General features: G+C 40.6%; 1 protein-coding gene across 2 annotated transcripts; it reads right to left on the reverse strand.

Moving 5' to 3' along the window:
• Window positions 1-1,638: 1,638 nt before the first annotated feature.
• Window positions 1,639-15,432, reverse strand: SERPINB2 (serpin family B member 2). Of its 2 annotated transcripts, none has more exons than XM_077136119.1 (8): window positions 15,336-15,432; window positions 11,364-11,540; window positions 9,407-9,517; window positions 8,015-8,143; window positions 7,364-7,481; window positions 3,720-3,862; window positions 2,906-3,070; window positions 1,639-2,638 (listed from the first exon to the last, which is right to left on the reverse strand). In XM_077136119.1, the coding sequence occupies exons 2-8, from the start codon at window positions 11,529-11,531 to the stop codon at window positions 2,234-2,236; spliced, it is 1,239 nt and encodes a 412-aa protein (XP_076992234.1). In that variant the 5' UTR covers window positions 11,532-11,540; window positions 15,336-15,432; the 3' UTR covers window positions 1,639-2,233. The 2 variants fall into 2 exon arrangements, with proteins under 2 accessions (XP_076992234.1, XP_076992235.1); XM_077136120.1 differs by having other exon boundaries at window positions 15,305-15,386.
• Window positions 15,433-19,874: the final 4,442 nt, after the last annotated feature.

Consider the following 19,874-nt stretch of genomic DNA (forward strand, 5'->3'; position numbering starts at 1 on the left):
TACCTGACTTGCACTGGGCAGATATTATTATCTGGGCTGCCCCTAAGACTATTAATAGTTGGAAATATTGTATGAAGGCCCCAGATAGAGGGACTGCTCGTCTCTACTGACGGCAGTTCACAGAGAGTGACTCAGCTTCTCACGGCACAGCACGATGACCTTACGTTGCATTAAATGCACCCATGTAGCTTCTGCTCATCCACCAGTATTGCTTTATCTCCTTTATAGTCACAAAATAGGCTTTATTTTTCTTTTTTCTCCCAAACTTTCTCTAGATTCCTTTCTCAGTTAGCTCTTGATCAAAATTCCTCATTGTAGACATACTGCCTACATAGATAAGATCATGGATGTGCATTATTTTACTGACTGTTGGGAGCTAGGAAAAGAGAAAGTGGTAATCATATCTTAAGTGAGCAGTATAGTATTATTAGAGTAATTTTTGTTTATTTGTTTCTTGTTGTTATTTACAGTAGACCCTTAAGTAGATCTAGTAATATATGCATATATTACTTGTGGGGATGGAGGAATTGGAACTAAATAAATGGGAAATGGGGGGGAAGGGAGAATTTTTGCTCTAAGCCTTTTCATGATATTCCATGTTTGAACCATGTGAATTTATTACCTAGTCAAGAAATTAAAGAAATACAGTGAATAGCTCCAGTATTCTAGTTCACTATGTATCAGTATTACTCTAAGAGGAATCCAGAATAAAAGAGTAGATAAAGTGGGTCAGGAGCAATTCAGGAGATAATGGCTAAGTGTGTCCCGGAACTGAAAAAGATACAAGCCCTGATGGAAAAGTCTGTTGATGCAAAGGATAAAATTTTTTAAACAATTTAAAAATACCCTTATGCAATGAAATATTAAAAACATCATCAATAACAATGCAATAGTAAAAGCATCATCAAGAACAAAGAGAAAGGTATTAAAACTATATGGAACAAGAATTATTTTGACATCATCTTTCCCATCGGCAATTCTGGGTGCCAGAAGATAACGAAACTATACCCCAGAGTGATGGACATTTCTTTAAAGTGAAATTCTATACCCACACCCTGATTTGAAGGTGAAAGTAAAGTGCAGATATTTTAAGGCTCACTAAGATTCAATTACCACCCACCACCTCCCCCCAACCTGCCTCAATTCTCTTGACTTAAATTAGCTTCTGCTCTGTTTCTGAAACTATAACTTAGCTTCCCCCACTACAAGGTTTTCAGTGATGCTTGAAACACATGCCCTTAAAGAAGAACCATCCCTGTTTCCCCTACTGCGCTTGGACCCAACACAGTTCCATGCTTCTGAACTCAGCTCAAAGTGTGGGACCTTCACTTTGTGTCTAGACCACTGGGCCTGGGATTTGTTCCTGCTGCCCTGGAAGGCTCTAACCCAAACCATCCGTCTCAATTGCTGTGACATTTACTACAGTGAGACGGTAGCTCTACTTCACGTCTTACACAACCCCACTTCACCCCCAAGGTTGGGCCTCCTTGCAAGAGAGGCGGACATGCCTTTTCTTCTGTTATCCTGTTTATTGCTCCTGGATCTCCACAACTGAACCATGATGCTTCTCATGTCTAGGAATCAAGACACAATAGATCTTATGATCTACAGCCCTAATGAATGACAACAAACAAGTGGTTGCGTGGAAGCACGTTTATTTATTATATTTTTGTAATTTTACATGTTACAGGAACGTATGTGCTACATAATACCAAAAATGCATATAATGTATATGTGCCTGCTGTTAATGCTTTCTTCTGGATATTTATTATAAAATGATACGGACAGACACTTATTCATCATTATAAGGACAAGTGAGTGCATTTCCTTACATAGAAAATTAATTGATCACCTGTTTCTGGAACATTATGTTACATTAAATAAACAGTGAATAATAATTTTTTAAAACCTCATCATTGTATAAAATAATAAATAACAAAATGAAAATTAATGCTACAAAGTAAACTATTGGTGAGGAAGAACTAACTTGGACGTCATCACATTTTAGGACACCAAATGATTAATAGGTTTGTCATGATTGACAGGGTTGTCTAGCTATTGCTGCTCTTAAATTTAGTGTGACTTATGTACTGGTCAATTTTAATCTGCAAAAGTTGATCAAAAAATCAGCTACATGAAGGTACAGCCTTTAAGTTTTTGGCACTTGAGATGGCAGTTTTGAGGCTTATGGCTTATACTACAAAATCTTGTGCAGAAAGAGAACTTTTCAATTTTAGGGTGAGGCAAATCTACCCCAAAAGAGGATGCTCTTGGTTATCTTGTGCATGATAAAGAAGAGGAAGGGATGATTGGCCACAAACTGTGGGCCTCCGTGCCCTGTCCTCCCTGACATAATAGCCCCCGTGCCAGCAGAGGCCTCAGTACCCTCCTCGTTGACATCCACAGAGGCTTGATGGAACACTTGGGACAGAAACAGGTCATTCCTCTCTGACATGCCCGAGAAATTTGCCTGGCCCTTGCTGAAAGCATCCTCCATACCCATGCTTGTCAAAATGGACTTCAGTTCATATTTCTCTTCTAACTTGAACTGGGGTATGTATACTTCAACATCATCTTCAGCTATTGTATCTGTGCTGGTCCATTTGTTCAGTTTCTCGAAGGTTATCTCATGTTCCAGCTGCAAATCAAAAATCAAAAGCAAAACGTATCAGTGAGTGTTTAGAAAAGAAAGAAAACAACTCTATTTTAGTCTAGTGTTAAATATCACTGACAACTTTATTGTGGGTGGCATAAAAATTTGATAGCTTGGTTAAATTTTTGCCAGAAAGTTTGAGACATGACACTTTTACTGTCAACCAAGTCACTAGAAACTAAACCCCATTTCCTAAGGTGTCCATGTGTTCACCTCATAAACATTTAAAACAATTAAGTTGGAGTGTCTTACCAACTCCAAGCCAGTGGACACTTCAGCAACTTCATCTGGAAGCAAAATGAACATGCTGACATCTCCAGCATACGGGAGTTCTAGAATCTGAGCCTTTAGATCTTCTATGTATCCGATGTTCAGCTTTTCATGCAAGTACATCATCTGTACAGGTTTGTGCTCAGTCTAAAATTTTGAAAAAGTAAAATATGAAAGGTGAATCTAAGATGTCAAGAGGTTTACATACAAATTAGACATAAAGGAAAATGGAATGTGCTTTAGTCTTAAAAAAATGTGTCTATAAAAAAATAAGCAAAATGAATTATCCTTCAGCCCTTACAGTGGATGTTTTGACATTATTACCTTTTCCATTTTTAGATCTATTATTTAGTAAGATAATAATAATATAATAATTTTAGATAACATGAAAATAATAAGATAATAATAATAAGGATAATAATACTAAAACATTTGTTGAGTACCTACTATGGGTCGAGAACTCTGCTAATGCCTTTGACTCTTTACAACAATATTTTGAGTTGAGAATTATTATTAACCTAGTTTTACAGATCAAGAAATGGAAGGCATGGGAGAGAAGTTAGATTACAGCTGGTAAGAGCCAACACAGGCCTGCGCAGTTATAAAACCCATGATCTTCACCACAACTCAGACTGCCTCTCAGGAAATTACTGAGAGAGCACATTCATTGCCCAGTGTGCATAACATGACAGGCAAGTCATTTAGGTTTATCAGTGAGTGGGCTCTCATCTTTTCTGTCTGTCTTATCTAAGGACCTGAAGGGTGTGTTAGGAAAATGCATCTTGTTGCTTCATACCAAGGTCACACGGAAAGGCTGAAGCCCATTTAGCGTCTTCTCAAATGGGATTTTCCACTTTCCTTTGAAGAGGACGGCATTCACTAGGACCATCCTGGTCTCCGCATTTATGGAGCCTTCAGGCAGCAGGTTGGGGATTTCTCCTACGGAAAGCATGCCAGGTGTTTAGGTTTCATGATCAACAACTCTGAAGCTATTATGGTTTCTTGAGTCTTTCAAGTAGCCATGAATCTGAGAGTCCGCATCTGCGAATCTCTGCAGAGAAAGTAAACTTCAAGCTCAAGGTTTCTTCTCTAGATTTAGTTGAATCATCCGTAAAACTCAGCCCAAATTTCTCAGAAGGTTTATGAAATCCAAGAGAAAATGAAGAAATACAGGGTTTAAAATTTAGATTGACTATCAAGTTTGGAAAGGAAATTTTCACTTCTTTTTTTATCATTTTGTCAAAGTTGTGCAATTGTATGAGAGAGACTTTAACTCAGAATGGAGTGACAGGCTCTCAGGGAAAATCTTAGTGTCTTTCTACTGTATGTCCCTTAGTGCTCCTTAGGGGTCCCTCTGTCTAACCAAGAAGGTCAGTCTGGGGGTCTGACCCCATTCACTTATTCCAAAACATTTGTTTTTGAAAGTTGTGCTAAACTTAAACTACTAGTGGTGAAGACACAAAACAAGAATTGTCCTGGAGGAGCCAGGAAGACTGGAAGGGATGTTTGAAATCTTGTTGTGAAATTATGTGTGATAAGTCCTGCAAAAGCTTAAAAATACAAAGTACCAAGACAATACAGGGAAGGGAGGAAACGTGTGAGCCAGAGAATGTCCTCAGAAATGACAACAACTGTGTATAGTGGCTAGACAGAAGGACCCCTAAGGAGCATAAAAAATGGTTGAAGAAATATCCAGTTACACTGAGCACCTGCTCTGCACTATTCCAACGCTCAAATATATTATTTTATTTAATCCTCACAACTACTGTATTAGGTGAGTATTAGAAGGATGCTGTGGTGAGAGGGCATCGCCATCTGCCAAGGTCACCAAGCTGCATCTGAGAACTCTGTGTTTTCTGTTCAATTTTTCTGTAAACCTAATACTTCTCTAAAAAATAAAGTTTACTTTTTAAAAGAGACTACTGTGGGCTAATGTCACTAGCTCTATGGGCACCCCCAATCAGTTACAGGTCTTGGCTCTTATTGAGGTCCAGTAATGCTTTATTTAACTTTGTGATGCACTTAACAAGCTAGTATTTGACCGTAACGTGATAGATCAGACAACTCTGTCAAATTATTTTAAAAATCAGTAAACACGATCAGCCCAAATGACTGCTTGATGTTATAGCATTACAACTGTTGGTTTATATCCAGCTCAATAGAATTTGGGCGGGGGGGGGCATGGGCAGGCAAGGAGAATCAAACCCAGGTCTCCGCATGGCAGGCGAGAATTCTGCCACTGCACTGCCATTGCCCACCCTCAATAGAATTTTAAAAGAGTAAAACAACTCACGCTGTTCTCACAAAAGCGAATGTTTTATGTATCTCTACTTAATTGTGCTCTCTGTTTTTACTTTCGCTTCTGTTAATTTAGTCTTCACTTTCCTTGCTTCCTTTGTGTCAATGGTTTCTCAATATTTTAATAGAGCAATTTAAAAATCCACAATGGAAATGGAGAACTAAAGCAGACAACTCTTCTCACATTAAGAACAAGATAAAAAAAAATTGCTATAGTAGTTAGTTATATGCTTTTTCCATTGTAGTCGTTAACAACCAAGACATTCAACTTGCTTGAAAAGATGTTTTAAACATTGGAGTCAAAGGAAAGTTTTTTGTTTGTTTGCATGAAGTTATTAAATCTTTAAACATCCAACTGAAGGATCTCTGGACTGAGAATCAAAAGAAAAGAAAAGCCTCACCACTAACTGGCAATGAGGTCAAAGCTAAATAAACCCTTCTGATCTTGGACTCCAAAACCATGAATTGATGAGTCTCTAAGGATGTTTCTTATTTAATAGCTTACAAATCTGTGAAATACCAAAACAATTCTATTTCCTAATAATCATTTGTCCACTCTTAGAAATTCATTTATATATTCTTCAAACTTTTTTTTTTAATTTAAAGCCTACAATTCTAACTGGAATTTGGAAGAATGAAGGATTTTCACTTTCAGCAAAAGACTCCTAATTTTTTATAAGGAGACAGGGAAAGATTGACACACTGCCCCAACCTGAAGTAGTCATAAGAAGGTAAGAAGGCAAAGAAAACTAATTAAAAACAGTTTAATAACCATTCAAGATTTGTACATGACTAATGTTAACCCATCGGGAAGCTAATAAAGCACTATCTGAGTTGAGAAGAGGGAGCGATCAGAGCAAAGCCTTCTAGGAAGAGGGAAGGGGATTTGGTTGCCCCTTAAATTAAATGTTGGAGCCGAGGACCCATGAAAAGAAAGGATGGAGGTGGCAATGAGTGCCCTGTGTTTGTATCAAGGAGCCAACTGACTTAAATAAAGTCGGTCAGATCATCAAAAACTTCAACAGTCAGGATAAAGAGTGAAATTTTTTCACCTGGGGAAAATTTTTAGCACGAGAACAACACAGTAGATGTTCTACTTCACTTCTTTAGTTTCATCTCCTCACCTCAGCACTCTACACTCCAACCAGACCAAACTCCTTTCATTGCCTCAAAGGTCCAGGGCTCTCTCACATCAGGGCTCTTGCACATACTGTGCATTCCGCCTGGAACTCTTTCCCGGGCCGAAGCCTGTTGCCTGGCCAGCTCCACCTCTTCTTTCCAATCCTGGCTTAAACATTTCCTGTTCCAGGAAGTCTCCCATCCTGGGGTCATGGGGGCCTTTCTTATGTGCTCCCACACAGTGCCTCGTGCTTCCATAAAGCACTTAGAACCACCTCACAGCAAATTCCAAGTTCATTGCCTCCCTTAGACTGCAAGTTCAGTGACAGCAGGGTCTGAGTTTTGTTTTGCTTACCATTTTTATCTCCCTGAGTGTCTGGTAAATAAATATTTGTTGACTGAATATGTGAATTCAATAGCAAGGAATGAATGATTTGAGTTTTAATCCTTTTAAAAGATGCAAAAGGAGGTGGGAGACAAGGTATGATTAAGGACATGGCTTAAGGAAGTAAATTGGCTTAGAAAATGAAGGAGAGATGAAGCAGAGACTGAGAGAACTGGACAAAATATTACCTCAAAGTGGTGAAAGAGAAGACAAAGTTAAAGTCATATTACGACACCCCCAAATGCCAGCATCCTTTATGGCTCACAGTAATCACTCAGTTGAGGTTCATACAACTTTTCCTTTGTTTTGGCCACAATTATTTCAATACTGATATTTCTTCTATTTGAAAAACTCCTGCCTCCTCTCATATCTGATCATAAGATAATATCCGCATGAAGAATATTCAAGTACTATACGTGTGTCTTCTATTAGTGGGTTTTCAATTCTTTTTCTCACTTAAAACACCACTCATATAAACAGGAATAAGATTACACTAACCAAAAGAACTAAATGCTGACCTTTTTTCTTGTAGCTTGCACAGATTTTAAGAGGGTAAAAGCTGAATTCAAGGCTAGTTTAAAAAACAGATCAAGTTTTCTAAGTGGAAAAAAGAACAGAAAATATTTCCTTAGTTTTACCTTTGGTTTGAGTCTTGACCCAGGAATTAATCTTTTTTCTGGCTTCTTCTGCACCATCTAGAAAGTTCACTGCTTGGGGTTCTGATGAGTAATATTTCTCACAGAGTCGAATGTATTCCTTTAAAGCAAGGAAAATGCCAAATGTTATATAGAATTTATGCTGAACAAGTAGGGGTGTAATTGCGAGTTATGGGCTTCTCGTCAGGACTGGGGGTCTGTGGGAGGGGACCGGGAATGGGTTGAAGTTGGGTGGGGGACTTAAAGAGGAAATGATGCAGATTATGGGTGTTCAGTTGGGCCCCTTCCTCCCTGCCTACATCCCCTCCCTGGGCTGTGCCCTCCTGTAGACTTTTGCATTCTAGACTTGCAAGAAGTGGGAAGAAGACAGCATGGAGAGGAGTGCTTCCCAAACTCAGTTGCACTGGTCCTGATTTATTACTTGGCAACGGAACATTTGCAATAGGGAGATGAGCAATCAGTAGAAGGAGGAAAAGGGACAGCTATTATCACCCAACGCGGTTCCTGTGTGGCCAACCTTGGGGAGCCTATATGGATTCTAATGTTCCTTGTACTTATTGTGGATAACTTGCTCTGAAAGTGACCTCATTGCGGTTTTTGGACTCTTCCATTTCAATTACAGGTTTCACTTACTTCTTTGAATCTTGCGGACTTCTCTCCAAACAGTTTATTGGCGCTTTCCAATACATAATCCCCTGTGGATGCATTGATTGCAGAGTTGAGAACCAGGAAGGATGACGGGATTCTGTCTCTAGCTTGTGCCTTAAACACAAAGAAAGGATTGTCTTCATACACCGCAGAACTGCTAAGCAAGATTTTCTTCAGCAAGGATATCACTCTTTTCTCAATACAACAATAAAATGCTCTATCACATAGACCTTTTTCTGATACTTTAGAGGAATCTTTGAGAGAAAATTTTTTATAAGGATGTGGCACATTAAAGCTAATGATAAAGTTTTATATTTTTCATCTTTTCCTCTGCCTGTGGATCACATTTAACTAGGAAGAAACCAACATCCAAGAAGGGAGATTAGGGTCCTATTACAGTTTCCCAAACATCAAGGTCTCTAAGGAATTTTTATTACATTAAAATGTTACCTTGGTGATGGCCCACAAAAGCCCTTATGGCCTCTTAAGGAGTACCCGTTTTACAGTTAAGGAGTAGTTTATGCAGTGAAGAATCTAGGTTTTAGAGAACCGCGAAAGTGATGGGAACCCCAAGTCTCAACTGTGGTTTGTGAGCAGCACGTCCGAGATGGGCTCAGAGTGGCAGCGTGTGGGTGTGGAGCGGAGGGCAGAGCCCTCCAGTGGATTGCCCAGGGGCGCGGGAGAGCTGGCTGAGAACACACTGAGGGGCGCTTCCCCCATCCTTCCTGGGGAGGTGGGCAGAAGGGGCGTCAGTGTTGCAGGCAGGAAGAAATCTCTCGGAAAACCTAACTCAGAGGCATGATTCTGGAAGTTAGTTATCAGCAGAAACAGGTCTGTATCCACTTCTTATAATTTAGCTGGATGATAGCTGGGGTTAAGGAAATGGAGTGTTAATAGACAGAGAGATAGAGGGAGAGATGGGGGTGGATAGAGACAGGGATAGGGATAGAGCTAGGGAAGGAGACTTGAGAAAGAGAACGGGAAAGAGGGATCTCAGAGCCAGTGGCCTTTCACGGAGTCATGAAACTTAGTCTCCCCGTGGCTCAATTATTTGTCACTCCCTACCCACTGCCCTTGGATGTGCAGCCACGCCTATGCATTCCAGGAGTCTCTGCCTGGTTTTAGAATAAATTCCTCATGCACAGCTAACGACAGAGTAGTGTGATACGAGTTAGAAACAGCTTTGGCCTGAAGGTCATGGAGTCCGAATCCGGCCTTGCCTGTGCCATCAATTTCCCGTGTGACCTCAGGAAGCTCCCTGAACGATTCCAGGGCTTTAGTTTTCTTTCTGTAAGCAGGGGCAGCCGCACTAGATTCCTTCCTAGTCAAATACTAAAAACGAAATACAGGAGAAAGATGGACCTATGAGCCAGGTACCTGCAAAATAGCTTCCGGATAAACGTCCTTCTTGATCTGCTGCCTGATCTCACAGCCAGTGAAGCTCTTGGGAGTGGATTTAAGGTCTCCAACTTCGCTAAACTGAAGCACCTGCCAATGGAATTACTCAAGATGGTTAAGCTCTCCTGCCACTTCACTTAACTTTTAAAACCAATGGTGGCTTCTTAGTGGCCCAGTATCTGGTTCGCTGCCTTGGGGTGGAAGGGACACACATAATGTTCAATTTCAAGGCCAGTTATTAAAGCTGTCTTCTCACGTCATAAGAGTAAATGCAGCAACAATTGGGACCCCTCATAGATACTCGTCATAGGGAAGTGTCAGCTAACTTAATTTCTCTTACAGAAAACAACCTGAGGTATTTCATATGAATCCAATATTGGTTCATATACTTGTAATTATTACTAATTATGAGTTGATTTATAACCTCTTTCTCTAAATATCTAAATGTTCATCTTGCTTGGAAATTGCTCAAAGCACTGCCTGGATACTGAAAAGCTATCTTGTGCTCAGAATGACTGATAAGCTAATTTTCATTTAGTATCAAAGTTAAGTCTTTGATACATTGACAACCTGGAGCACTTTAGTCAGCACTTGCCCTCAAAATACATTGCTTCTGATTCCTTTGCATTTTAAAAATCAAGACCCCTGATGTTTTCTAAAGATTTTAATGAAGTTCACTGTTTTCGTTTCTTCAAGGCAAAGAAAAATAAGGGGAAGGAATGTTGCAAAATGTTGCTGGTTTTAGAGAATTGGGCAATTGTGTTTCGTTGTAAGTCTCTGTGTTTAAACTGCCACCAACACGGGAGGGATGCATCTATCTCTTTTCCTCCTGCAGTGAGATTGGCCAATGTCCTCTCTGGCTCAAGAGAGGCCTATCTTAAATGGGTCACCATATACCTGTATATTCAAGTACAGTTCTCATGGGAAAACAGAAACCAGCCTTTGGCAATTTGGTGTGACCGAAAGCATAAGGCTTGCTTGTGGAAAATCAGGACCTGTATATGAAAGCTTTCAACTTCAGTGTTTATTTGCGTGCACGTGAATGTGGAAGAATTATAATTATATGATGACCACCTCTGGGTCACTGACCTAAGAAATAACAGGATCATGAGTTTGAAATGTGCTGACTGAATCCTACAAGAATATTGCAGCAGCTGGTTGGAGTAGTTCCACATGTTTTCAAGGCCTCAGACTCAGTGCAAAGTGCCCCCTGATTGGGTCTGTCTCCATCCACCAGAGAAGGAAAACAGCGCCCTCAACACAGAAATACCTCGCAGCACTGCTCCACACCCTGTCTGTAATACCGCTCTTGAAGACGGGTCACGCTTCAATACCAGACCACATTTTCTTGGCATGAGCTCAAGGGCTTGATAACAAGGCTGGAGGTTCTCTGAAGTTACATCACAGTCCATGTATCTCTGTGAGTGACAAAGCTCTGCTCCATTGTCTCTCTTTGTGACACTCTTTTTAAACCATTAAGAGGAACTCTTTACAAGAACAGTTTGAGGGAACAGCCACTACAGTGGCCAATGCGATGGGAAGGATCTGAGCTGGGAATTTGGGAACATTGGGAGACCTTGGGAAAGGTGTTCCATTTGTGCTGTTAATTTTCTTATGTTTTAAAACTAAATGAGATTCACCTGCAAAACTCTTTGAAAGGTATAAATATTATATCATTAAAATGTTAGGTGACCCAGTGTACTATTTCCAGCTTTGTAGGTGAATACATTCTGATATGCCTTCTGCTATCTACAGTTGAAGGTTTTGGGGGTTTGGTTGTTGCTAGGTGTGAATCTATGGGTTTTGTGTAGCCATTGCAGGTGCTATATTAGCACACTATGGGCACTGACCCTGTTAGAGTCAAGATGTCCCGAGTATAACGTAAGAGAAGTCCAGGAATCCCTGGTCCTCATTTGGAGTTTCAATGCAGACTTACCTTTGCCATCTGGTCTGCAGTGTTGCCCCTGGCACCCATGTAGACCATGGCCATGGTGGAAGAGATGCTCCATGGGCAGAAGAAGAGATTCTGGCTGGGGTTTATTTTCACCAGATGCTTAAAGAAATTGAGGGCAAAGATTGTGTTTGCCACACAAAGGTCCTCCATTGTCTCAATCTAGAAGAAAAATCAAGGAAGAAAGAAATCGCTCTAAAAGATGACTCAGCACCTTGAGTGAGGTCAACAGAGTAGCACACAGTGTACCTGCTTGGGGTACAGGTTTCTTCTCCGTTCTTCCTTCATGGAGCACCTGAGGTCAAAGCAGACCAGCTTTGTGGATGTGTGACCCGTGTGGCCACAGAGGGCCCCAGGCTTGGTTGAATCCTCTGCTATTACCATCTTGAAATTCCCAAACAATTTTAAACAAAGGGCCCCACATTTTCATTTTTCACTGGACCCTACAAATGGTGTATCTGATTTTGAGATAGCATGAGATGTTATATGATGATTAGTGTCATTATGACACTCCATGAAATAATGATCACAAAAAATGACAATAAATAACATTCCTTGAGTTCTCACTGTGTACAAGGCTTATTCTAAGCCTGCTACCTGTACTTAAGATTTAATCCTCACTGAAGCCCTAGGAGGAAGATGCTGCTATACCTGTTTGTTAAGTGAGAAGCTGCTGCGCACGTTTAAGAAAATGACCAATTTCACTCAACTGTAAGTAGGTGGAGCTGGGAACTGAAGTCAGGTAGGTGGGTTCCAGGGTTACACTCTCTAACTCTATGTTGCACCCACAAACACACACTGCCCTCACAACACACAGCAAATAATCCCATAGCCAAATGTAAGGCACATGCAAACATATTCTTGCAGGCCCCAGTTGAAATGGTCCATCTCTTTTCAGGTTCCCTGTATCTAGAAATGACTTAGACCCACTGTTTGAGGGTTGGTACGTTCTGACACCCCCATGCACACAACAACAACAAGAACAAATAATAATATTCACCAAATTCTTACTGTATATGCCTTGTTACAAAAGGACTTGCTGGGGAGTTCGTTACTGGGAGTACTGGAATGACCCCCTCCCCATCCAACTCCCCACAGGGGAAGTCAATGCCTGGCAGCCTTGCAAGGACATCAGGGGTATATGAAACACACACACACACACGCACATGCACACACATACACACTCAACTTATCAACAATCTAAAAGTAAGGGACAGACATAACTTGCATCACCGAAAGTTCAGCAAGCAGCTCAATGGTTGACCATGCCCAAAGTGTGTGGGAAACTGTTGGTACTGGAGAGTGGTCATATTTCTATTTCTGATTTTATCTTATGCTTACATTGTGGTTTAACACATGTTCTGTAATCACCAAAGTATTGCAAGTGAAGCTAACTGTCATTATCCCACTGGAAACTTTCTTGTGATAGTGTGGGAGGGGCTGGGGACCCCACCCCCCCACCCCAGGTGAGGCATGGCCTACAGCTGGTTGTGTGACTGTCTGCCCTAGTCCTCTCTCTCACTAGGGACCCCAAGGAGGAGAGGAGGCCACTGCTCTCGCTAATCCATGCAAATACTTATTCTGTAAACTCTTCCTTTACAGAAAGTGATTGAAAGTTGTATCAAAATTTCTCATTCGAGATACCATTGGATTGCAGCTTATCAAGATGAAAATGGTAAATTAAGTGAAACCCATCTTTGAAATTCTGTCCCTCCCTCTTGTCACAGGATCTAGAAGAGATAGACAGTATTATCTCCATTTTATAGATTGCATCCTGAAGCTCAGAGAGGTTAAGTAACTTGTCTAAGGTCACACAATTCATGTGCAGTGATGCAGGGATTCAAGCCAGGTGTGCTTCAGCAAAGCCCTTCTCTCTAGTGTGCCCCATGGCCTCACCTGCTGATGCAAACCTTCACTAGCATGTGCAAGGCCATAAATAAGGTGCACTAGCACGTGTTGGGAAGAGGAAGTAAAAAGAGGAAAGTAGCATGTCTGTAACACTTCTAGAAAGCTTATTAATTAAAAAGCAACGGTTTTTCTTCTCGCTTCATCACCGAGACTTGATAAACTTGGGTGGTCCAAGACGTAATTTTCTCTTCCATCTAACAATTTAAAATCATCTTTCTAATTAATTAGCCTTATTTTTAGGTCTTTATTTGTAAATTAGTGCAATACCTTTTTGGAAACAAACTGAGTACTAATGACAAATGCAAATATTTCTCTATTCCTGCATGAAAAATATATGAGAAATCAGCACCAGAAAAATAAATTTGGGCTTCACCTTTACCTAATTTTTCATGACAATCTGCAAGTTAGTCAGGCCCTGTGATAACAGCAAAATTTAATTGACAAGACAAACTATTAGAGAGGGCTTAAAATGACAAGTTAGGACTGAAAATAACTTGATAAAGAAAGCAAAACAATATGAACAGACCAAATTGTCTCTGATGCATTTACTTCTTTTCAAAAGTCTAAATTTTAAAAAGTTATGTGAAATTATTTGCATTTATCATAAAAAATATCTGACCCTTATTTTGCAGTCATCAAATTCCTTCAGCAGCATCGTTTCGTTTAATTGGCACAACTACTTGCCCAGTAAAGCTTTGTAATTCATGAACATATGAAGATGTAAGCGGCACACCTGGTTAGTTTCAAAACCAGGACTGGAGGCCAGCCTTCTGACTCCAAGTCTAGCACTTTCCCTGCCAACTTTCTCCAAATAAGGTTTGAGAATCTCATAGTGTTAGGAATCTATGAAGGCACAAGTAAGTATACAGTGCTTCCTGACTCTTGTCCAGTCTGTGCCTTATGTTTGGATTCTGTGACATGGTGGGATTCCACCATGTAAACTTGAAGTCACAGAGCAAAACAGGTGGCATCTGTTGTGCAATTCTTAACTCTACAGTAAATTATGCAACTTCATTCACCTCCAAATGCCGTGCTCCTAGTTAAGGCTTAGTATTATCATTGGAAAGGATGGTTGGAAACCAGACTGTGGGTCTGACTCTCCGATGTTTGTGCTGCTTCCTGCCACACGAGTCACCTGCCGCGCCTCTGAAACTTGGCTCTTGTGACAAAGAGTTCCGGGAGGCACTGCCTGCCCACTGCCCGGGATGCTATGTTTGAGTTTGCTGTGGCATTTACAATTATTTTTCTGGCCACCATACAGAGCAGATTCTTTGGCCAAAAAAAACAACAGCTAAGAGTAAACAATAGCTTGAAGGAAACTTCCCTTCAAAAATTACCACAATCCCCCCCCAAAAATTAAAAGCAATTTCTTTTGTTAGCTAACTTTCGTAATGAATAATTGTCTGTTTCTGGAGTCTTAGATTCTTTATCGAACTATCACTTCAGTTACTCTAGAAACTACTTTGGCTGATTTTTCTTTTTCACTAAATTGACGCATTCATTATCTTACTAAATTCATTGAACATATTTTGATATTAGGTTGACCCAACCCAAATTGTTACTTAATTTCTCCGGTTTCTGGTTGCTCATTGCAGATGAAAACGGAGTTATCTTTTCCTTTTATTTACATACAATTTACAGATGATTTTCGTTTGCTTACATAAAAATATTTCAATTTACACTTATCTAGATATTTCCATCAAATTCAGTGTCAAAGCTGTCACTAGCCTAGATTATAACTCTTCTAACTTGCTTGATAAATTTGCTATCATATCTTGAAGGTATATTTTAGTTTGTCTAATTCTGCATAGACATTTCCTGGCTCTGGCATTCAGAATTAAGCTTTCCTAAAGATCTAATTAAAACCTTGAACTAAAATATTTTCAGTTAAATAAGCAAAGAGCTGAACAAGAAGACACGACTCATTTTTACTGGCCCTCTCAAAATCCCACCCTTTAATTTTCAATATATTAATAATGCTAGAATAAAGGAAGAGAGAAAATGAAACCAGAGCTCACATAGAGATTGCCAAGAAAGTCCCTGGAATACCTGGTTATTCTCTGAGGTGCTGACAGCCGGGAAGCGCTTCTCTGAGGGTTGCCATCATCCAGGCTAAGGGTGACGGGTTTTATAATGTCACAGTTCCTTGCCCCTCCCACAAAGCACTTTTCTCTCTCTATTTAATGTGTAGCCTTTGAGTGATTCAACTTTTACTCAGAAAGACATCACTAGAATAAAAATGCTTGTTTGTAAGAGCATAATTTAAGAAATTTGTTGGGAGGATGTCATCACCGAGAAATTTGAAAATTTGGCAATCTCCACACATGCCTGCCAAAATTAGCTGCAACTTGTCACTCTAGTTTCAAGTCTTTTCCCTCTATGCCTGTGCTAGTGGATGGCTGTCAACTTCCAAGATATTCCTTCTACCTTCCAAGTCATGACAGGGAAGATGGCACAGCCATGGTCTGCGAGCCTTTTGCCATATATAAAGACAATGGGGTCCTTTCTCTTTTCTGAGTCTGGACAGTCCCCCGAGTGACCCTCTTGGACATGGGAAGGAAGAGTCAGCCATTACTGTCTTTCTTAGAAATTCTTTATTTTAAACTGTCTGATGTTTTCTCAAACTATAATTGCCAAAATAATGATGGGTTCTGCCGTAATCTCCTGTCACAAGACACACCCAAAGAACTTCTCACCTGTCCATAATGAGAACCTAGACCTTATCTTTTATTAAACAGTGACAATCCACTGGGTATTTACAGATGATTTCTAATTCTCAGGAAATAATAAGAATTGAGTGGAAATTGTGATTTCAAAACCTTGATTGAGAACATCACCAACTTGTTAGAAACAACCAAAGAAATATGGAAGACAAAATTAGGTAACAGATACGTATAATGAAAAATAATTGAATCCAGAAATATGTAATTTGAGAGTTCATTGAAAAGAGTTTGCAACACATTGTAAAGATGGCTTTCTTTGCACTTTACATTTATGTATAGGAAATACTCAAATGGGATAGAGATGAGAAGTAAAAGCAGTGATGTTTCTCCACAGCTGCAATGACAAACTCTGTGTCTGGTCAGAGAACTAAGTTGATCATCTGTGCTGTCAATGAAGAGAAGACAGGGTTTTAGCCCTGCATGGACTTCTCAGCTTGGTTGTAAGCCACAGTTTGAGACTTGATCTTTAGTCTTGCTAATATGAAAGTCTTTCTGGTTGCAAAGGAGTGAGGATGCCTCAACACAAACCCCTGATTGCCAGTAGAGGAACAGTGGGACGGGTTTATTTTTCAGAATCTTTCTGGCTCTCAAAAGTCATATTATTTGATTTTTTTAGCTGGAAGATCATCATGGTCCCCTGAAGAAAAAGAACCAGAGGACAGAAGTCTTCACAGAGAGTCATGGTGGTCAACCCACAGCCTTGGCCACCTCTGCTGGTCCTTGGTACCTCTTCCTGGTCCTTGGTCACCAATTCCCCATGCCCTGGAGCAACCCAGGCCCCTCAGCATGCCCTCATCTTGGGTGCCCTCACAGGGGCATCAGAGCGACCAGTAGGCTGCAAAAGCCACTGTCGACTGTCAATTCTGCCTGAAGCTCTACCCTCTACTTCTATTTGCCCATGTCTCACTATTTTGATGGTGGTGTTATGGCTTTGAAGAACTTTCTTAAATATTTTCTTCGCCAATCTCATGATTCAAAATATTCATTAAATATTTTCTTCACCAATCTCGTGCCTTTATTGAGACTCATTACTTGAATGAGTAGGTGAAATCCATCAGAGAACTGAGTGACTATATAATCAACTTGCACAAGATGGGGAACAGAGACTCTGGCTTGGCAGATTAACAAGGACACACTAGGAAACAGTGATAATGAGAACTCAACCTTAGGCTGGCTAGCCCAGAGCCCTGGGGGTGATATCGATGGTCACCCCAGTAGTGCATTCATTTTGTTGTATTAGCATGCACCAAGTTCTTTCATTTGTACCATTCCTTCAAATAAACTAATTTGGAAGCCTACCCCAACAATGATCTTTCCTCCTAAGTTCTCCATGAGACCATAGAAGCCTATTACAAGGACATTGACCTTCTCGCAAGTTTTATAATGTGCTCAATACTCATCACTTCTCCAGCAAAGGGTCAGTAAATGCTTTTGCTTGATAGTGTGGGTCTTTACTGCTTTTCAGCCTCAGTCCCCCCAGAAGTCCCTCTCTGTCAATGTCTGTCTGACCACATCGCCCCACTGCTCGTAACCTGCACATTGGCTGCTCAACAGTTGGCTGAGAAAATATTTAATCTACTTAGAATTTTAGCACCCACCCCCTTTGCTTCACTTACTTTCTAGGCTCTAATGTTTTCTATCATATTGCTTTGTCTCAAGTTATTCTTAACAGAAATGTCATTCTTCTATCTCCCCACCTATCCAAATCTGAGAGGTTCAACTCTCACCTCATGTCTTCCATGCAGTAGGCTGTAATTCCAGCAGCCCTCAGGGAACTTCCTACAGCTCTTAGAATTGAGCTCACCATTTTACAATCTCACCTAGTTTAGCTGTTTCATCCAATTTAGGCTTTGTGCTGGTTTGAAGCAGTATGTACCCTAGAAAAGACTATGCTCTTTTATTTTATTCTTGTGGGTATAGACCTATTGTGAGTGGGACCTTTTGATTAGGTTGTTTCAAGTGAGATGTGACCCACCTAATTCAAGGTGTGTCTTAATCCTTTACTGGAGTCCTTTATGAGAGGATAAAAGGCAGAAAAAGACAGAGCATAGAAAAAGAAACATCCAGAGAGAGAGAGTGTGTACAGAGGGAAAAAAAGCCCCAGAGGAGCGGAGAGAACCCACAGACACTCAGAGAGAAAGCCCCTGGAATCAGTAGCTGAAAGCAGTGAAACCTGGGAGTAAAGAACAGCATATGCTGGCCATGAGGTTTCCTGTGACAGAGGTGTCCCAGATGCTGGTGGCCTTTCTTCAGAGTCCAGGAATCATCCTTTTGTTGCCTTAATTGGAAATCTTTCAAGGCCTAAAAAAACCTGTAAATTGTGAGTTAGTAAATCTCCGTTATAAAAACCAACCCAGGCGGGCCACGGTGGTTCAGCAAACAGAGTTCTCGCCGACCATGCCAGAGACTCAGGTTCAATTTCCAGTGCCTGCACATGCAAAAAAAACAAGACAACCCATTTCTGGTATATGAATTCCAGAAACTTTAGCAAACCAAAACAGACTTCTGTCCCTACCTAAATTATAAGAGAATGGTTCTAGGAGTAGAGTGGGTAGTTACTAAGTATTTTCTTATGAAATGAGTAAGAGGCAAAAAATTTCTAGAGAAGCCCTCTAGTGTGGTGAGCAAGGATGAGATTTCTGAGGGATGCAGGAAAGTCTGATTTGAATCCTCTTCCTAACATTTGCCAGTCATATAATCTTGGAAAAATTGCTCAACCTCTCTGGGCTTTAATTTCTTAATAAAGTGGTATAGTTGGTACCATCCATTGCCTACCCAAGGGCAAGCCTCTTCTGCTACCCTTCTTCCTGATTTTGTTCAGGTCTTGTTCAGCAATTTCTTGACCTCCGGAAAGGAGGGACCTACTTGTTGGTCTAGGAGTGGACATATAACCCAATTCTGGTCGACGAGATGAGGAGAAAGTCTGTTGGGAAAGTTTGGGGAAGTTTTTCCTCCCTGATAAGAGAGAGATATGTGAGAAGAACCTTCCTATCCTGTCTCATGGGATACCTACCCAGCTCTCTACATGGTGGTATAATCATGTGTTACCAGGAGATACTACAGCTATATTGCCAAACTAGAGGAAGCCCAGGGATTTGCAGAGACCCCAAAGCAGAACCCTGAAATCAGAAAGCTCCTGAGCCCATGCCAGCAACCCCCTACCTTCTGTTTGTGTTGTTGGTGTTACATGAGGCAATAAATGCATCTGTACCATTTAAGCCACTGTTAGACAACATGGGTCTCTATCATTATAGGGGACTATGGGTCCTCTATCACTAGCAGCTAAAAGCATTCTTAAATGACTCAGGCTTTTATGGGGAATAAATGAGATAATGTCTGTCAAGCACTTACCATATTACCTTTCATTCAGCAAGTGTTTCATATATTAGCTACTATAAAGGAGTGCCTGTCTAGGTCAGGTTTGGAGGTTGCCTTCCTGCCTAAATTAGAGCTTGACAGTGTTGCAAGGTGACAAGACTTTCACACATCCAGCAATTAAAGAAAGTCGTAAAAGTCAAAGCATAATAAGAGCCTAATTGAATGGTGCAGATGCTAAATGTCATAGAAGGAGGGAAAAGAACTGAGGAATGCAGTAGACTCTTGAACAAATGGTTGGAAAAATTAAAAAGTGGAAAATTGAAAGAAGAAAGTCCTGAAAGTACAAGACTGAGAAGCAAAGACCCCTGAGTGGCTGCCCAGGGTCTGCCTGGAGAAGAGTCGGTGTAGCAAAGGAGGGGAAGAGGAAAGGAGAGAGCTGAGATACAAGCTACTGATGACCTACTGTCAACTCTGGGGAAATGAATTGACTTCTAAAATGTGGTATATTTTAAAGAGAAAAACTCTGGAAATTTGGAAAAGGAAGAAT

The sequence above is a fragment of the Tamandua tetradactyla genome, chromosome 18 (genome assembly GCF_023851605.1).
Source record: "Tamandua tetradactyla isolate mTamTet1 chromosome 18, mTamTet1.pri, whole genome shotgun sequence".
Classification (NCBI taxonomy): domain Eukaryota; kingdom Metazoa; phylum Chordata; class Mammalia; order Pilosa; family Myrmecophagidae; genus Tamandua; species Tamandua tetradactyla.